Raw genomic sequence first — 4,350 nt, 5'->3', positions numbered from 1 at the left:
CGGGGGGCGCTCGGGCCGCAGAAACAAGCCCCCGGGAGGGCGGGGAACGGGTGCACCGGCAGAACTGCAGGGCCGCGGGCGGCTCAGAGCGGGCACAGACGGGTCTCACGTCACGCTGATGCCCGCTGCCCTCGCAGAGGCTCCGAGCCACCTGGTGACGGACGGTGGGTGTCGGCCAGAGAAGCACACGTCGCTCAGTGAGAGGACGAGGCTGCAGCTGCCTGGCCCTGGGGGCAGTGCCGTGTCCTCACCAAGGACGGACAGACGGACCAGCAACGTGACCCCACGGTCCTGAAGGCAGGGTGTCCCCGAGGTATCTGGACGCCCTGGGCCCTGCCAGGGCTGAGGTCCCACAAAAGGTCTCCTGTGCCCACGTGGCCACCGTGGCAGGTGTTGGCCACGGAGCGGAGGTTTGCGAAGCTGCGAGGCTCTGCCTCTGCCTCTGCCCACGGCCGTCTGGGCAGGGCTGCCGCCGGCTTCTGCCGCCTCCATGTCTTCCGCCCCTCAGCTCGGCGCCTCTCAGGTCTTCCCCAGAACAGACGATCTGCAGATCGAGGCATTGGGGGAGCGGGGAGCGCCTGGCGCTCGCTGCCCTGCACCGCTGCTCTCCTGCCTGGCCTGCCCCGGACCCCCGCGGCTCACCCTCGGAACCCACCGCCAGGGCACACTGCCAGCCTCCCCGTGGCTGTGTCAACAGCGGAACGAGCAGGTGTGTGTGTCTCACTGTGGCATTGAACTGGCACTGGGCATCCCCGGCCCTGGGACGTGCATTCCGACGCCCACGGAGGCCTCTGCTGTGGGGCCGGGGCTCAGGCTCCTCTCCCCGCCCCGCACTCGAGTTCCACCCCACCCTCGCGACCTTGGCTTGGTCCTGCCCCCGCGCCACGGGCTGGCCAGGCTCCCAGGAGGCTGATGAGGCGGGTCTCTCGGAAGCGCCTCAGCCCTGTCCTGCCCCACGCGGCCCCGGACCCTGTCTTGGCGCCAAGACTCACCTTAGAGATTTCCACCTCTCCTTTTCTGTTTGGTTCTCTGGGCTCTCGCTTTCGTAAGAAGCCAGATAAAGACCTGGAGAGAAAACAGAGTGAAATTATGCGGTTACGGTTGATGATGATGATCTGTTCTACACCCAGGGCCTGACCTGCTTTCCGTACTTAGTTTACACTCTTCATTTGGAGATAATTCTGGATGCATGTGCGGTCGCAAGGAACAGCACAGAGACCCTGTGGACCTTCGCCCCGTCTCCCCAGTGGTAACCGCCAGCGAGACCAGCGTGGGTTGCAGCCAGGAGCCTCTCACCGCCGCAGGCCCGAAGCCGAGTATTTCCATCCCCGCCAAGGACCACCGCCAGCCTCACCGCCCTCCTGTCGCCCTTTTATAGACGTGCCCACTCCCCTCCCAGCCCCGCCCCTTTCTGAAGCCCTGGCAACCACCAATCTGTTCCCCATTCTATATCTGATGAATTTAAGGAAGTTGTATAAATGCAACCTTTTGGGATTGGCTTTGCTCAGTCGAGCAACTCCGGCGCTCCAGCCACGCCGGGGCAGGTATCCGCAGTCGAACGGTACGCGGGATGGCTGCGCCACGGTTTGGCTAATCGTTCACCCGCTGAAGGACGGGGTTGTTTCTAGTCTTCGGCCATAACCAAAAAAGCTGCTATAAACACTGGTGTGCAGGTTTGGGTTTTCGTGTGAACGTGAGTATTCACTTCTCTGGAATAAATAAATACGCGTGCAGTTGTGGGGTCATACGATAGTTGCTTATTTACTGTTACAAGAAACTCTTTGTCTAGCTGTATATCCTATAGATTTTCTCTGCTTTTCCTCCCTAAAGGTTGTATAGGTTGACATTTTACACTTGAGTCTGTGATCCACTTTGTGTTAATTATCTGTATGAGGTGTGAGACCTGTGTCGGGCTTACTTTTCAGTCTGTGGATGTCCCGACGCGCCAGCACCCTTTGTGGAAAGGCCATCTTCCCTCCATTAAATCGCTGAGGCACTTTGGTGGAAAGTCACCGGGCGTATTTGTGTGGGTCCCTCTCTGGGTCCCCTGTGCTGTCCCAGTGACCACGTGTCATCCCCCCCGCCAGTGCTGCCCCGTCTGGATCGCTGCGCTGTGTAGTATCAGCCGTACCAGCGGGTAGACTGACTCCTCCCACCAACGCTCTTTTCCAAATTGCTTCAGCCGTTCTGGTTCTTTGCCTTTCCATACAAATTTTAGGATCATCCTGTCTCCATCTCATAAAACGTCTTGCTGGGATTTTGATGGGAATTACATTAAACCTGTACTTATTAAGCTCTGGGAGGAGAACGGACATCGGCTCAGTTGGTTTTCCAGTTCACGAACGCCAGGTCTCTCATTTATTTAGATCTTCTTTGACTTCTTTCATCGACATCATGTAGTTTTTAGTGTACACGTCCCGTATGTCCTGTATATGTTTTATTTACACGTATGTATTGTATTTTTTCTTTTTTTTTTTTTTTCAGTCTTTGGTTTTAGTTTCCGGGCAAACTGGTGCTATGGTTTGAATGGTTTTGTCCTCTCCAAAATTCCTGTTGAAACTTGGTTCCCAATGCAACAATATTAAGAAGTGGGGCCTTTCGGAGGTGATTAGGTTATGAGGGTCCCACCCTCACGGATGGAATTAGTATCCTTATAAAAGGGCTGGAGGGAGCAAGTTTGGCCCTTTTTTTGCTTTTTCTGTCACATAAGAACGTAGCATTTGTCCCTTCCCCCATGGGAGGACACAGCACGAAGGCTCCATTTTGGAAGCGGAAAGCAGCCCTCACCGGACACCAGATCTGCTGATGCCTTGATCTCGGACTTCTGACCTCCAGAACTGTGAGAAACAAATTTCTGTTTTTTGTAATTACTCAGTCTAAGGTATTTTGTTATGGTGGCTCAAACTGACTGAGACAACTGGCTTCATAAAATAAATTGAAAAGTTCCCTCCTCTTCCACTTTCTGGAAGAGATTGTAAAGAATTGGCGTTAATTCTTTAAATGTGGTAGAAGTTTCCAGTGTAAACATCTGGGCCTGGAGTTTTCAAAGTTCATCTTTGGGAGTTTTAAAATTACAAATTCAATTTCTTTAATAAGGTATAGGGCTATTTAAATTATCTATTTTATGTCAAATTGTAGTGGTTTGTATTTTTTGAGGAATTGCTTCATTTCATCTAAATTGTCAAATTTATGTGTGTAGAGTTGTTTGTAGCATTCCCTCGTTATCTTTTTGATGTCTGCAGAGTTTTTAGTGATATCTCTTGTTTCGTTCCGGACACAGAAGGTTCCTCTCTTCTGCAGGGGATACATCCCTAGACCCCCAGTGGACGCCTCAAACGGCGGATGGTACCGAACCCCGTATACACTGGCTTTTAATGCCATTCCCATCCTAACTAAGAACTTATCTTTTGCAGTTTGAGGTGCAGCAGCAAAACCAGCATGAATTTTTTTCCTTCTTCACAATTTCATGGATAATTCGTTCTTATCATAGATCTTAATAATCTCCACATGATTTTTTTTTCTTTCCTTGAGGATTTTCACCTTTTTACTCAAAGGAAGGACTTTACAGCTTCTCTTTGGCATATCTAAATTGCCAGCATCACTACTCTTGTGCTTTGGGGCCATCGTTAAGTAAAATAAGAGTTACTTGAACACAAGCACTGCAGTACTGAGCCAGTTGATCTGACGACCAAGACAGCCGCTAAGTGACTAGTGGGAGGGGTGTATCAGTGTGGAGGTGCTGGATAAAGGGACGATTCATGTCCTGGGTGGGACAGAGCAGAGTGACGTGAGATTTCATCCTGCTATTCAGAATGCTGTGCAATTTGAAACTAAGAGTTGTAATTAGCCAGGCGTGGTGGCACGTGCCTGCAGACCCAGCTACTGGGGAGGCTGAGGCAGGAGGATCGCTTGAGCCCAGGAGTTTGAGGTTGCTGTGAGCTATGATGACGCCACTGTACTCTAGCCCGGGCAACAGAGTGAAACACTGTCTCAAAAAACCACAACAAAACTTATGAGTCATTTCTGGAATTTTCCATTTAATATTTTTGGACCATGGTTGACCACAGGTAACTAAAATCATGGAAAGTGACACTGGTTAAGGGAGGACTATTGTATTAGTTGTGTCTTCTCTTTTTTTGTCAAAAAGTTCTTTACGGCCCGGCACGGTGGTTCATGCCTGTAATTCTAGCACTTTGGGAGGCCGAGCGGGCGGATTGTTTGAGCTCAGCAGTTTGAGACCAGCCTGAGCAACAGTGAGACCCTGTCTCTACTAAAAATAGAAAGAAATTAGCTGGACAACTAAAAATACATACAAAAAATTAGCCGGGCATGGTGGCACATGCCTGTAGT

The 4,350-nt window shown here is 51.1% G+C and overlaps 1 protein-coding gene across 1 annotated transcript in view; it reads right to left on the bottom strand.

Moving 5' to 3' along the window:
• Positions 1-519: 519 nt before the first annotated feature.
• Positions 520-4,350, bottom strand: part of LOC105827124 (ras-GEF domain-containing family member 1C) — a 33,822-nt gene continuing 29,991 nt past the window's right edge. The window contains exons 10-11 of the mRNA XM_012665145.1: positions 993-1,065; positions 520-544 (exon numbers count right to left, since the gene is read on the bottom strand). Of these exons, the coding sequence (XP_012520599.1) occupies positions 520-544; positions 993-1,065 (98 nt within the window). The remainder of the gene's footprint in view (positions 545-992; positions 1,066-4,350) is intronic.

This window comes from Propithecus coquereli, unplaced genomic scaffold, assembly GCF_000956105.1.
Source record: "Propithecus coquereli isolate 6110/MARCELLA unplaced genomic scaffold, Pcoq_1.0 Scaffold970, whole genome shotgun sequence".
Classification (NCBI taxonomy): Eukaryota; Metazoa; Chordata; class Mammalia; order Primates; family Indriidae; genus Propithecus; species Propithecus coquereli.
The sequence above is the reverse complement of the archived record's forward strand: the minus strand, read 5'-3'. Positions and strand labels throughout refer to the sequence as shown.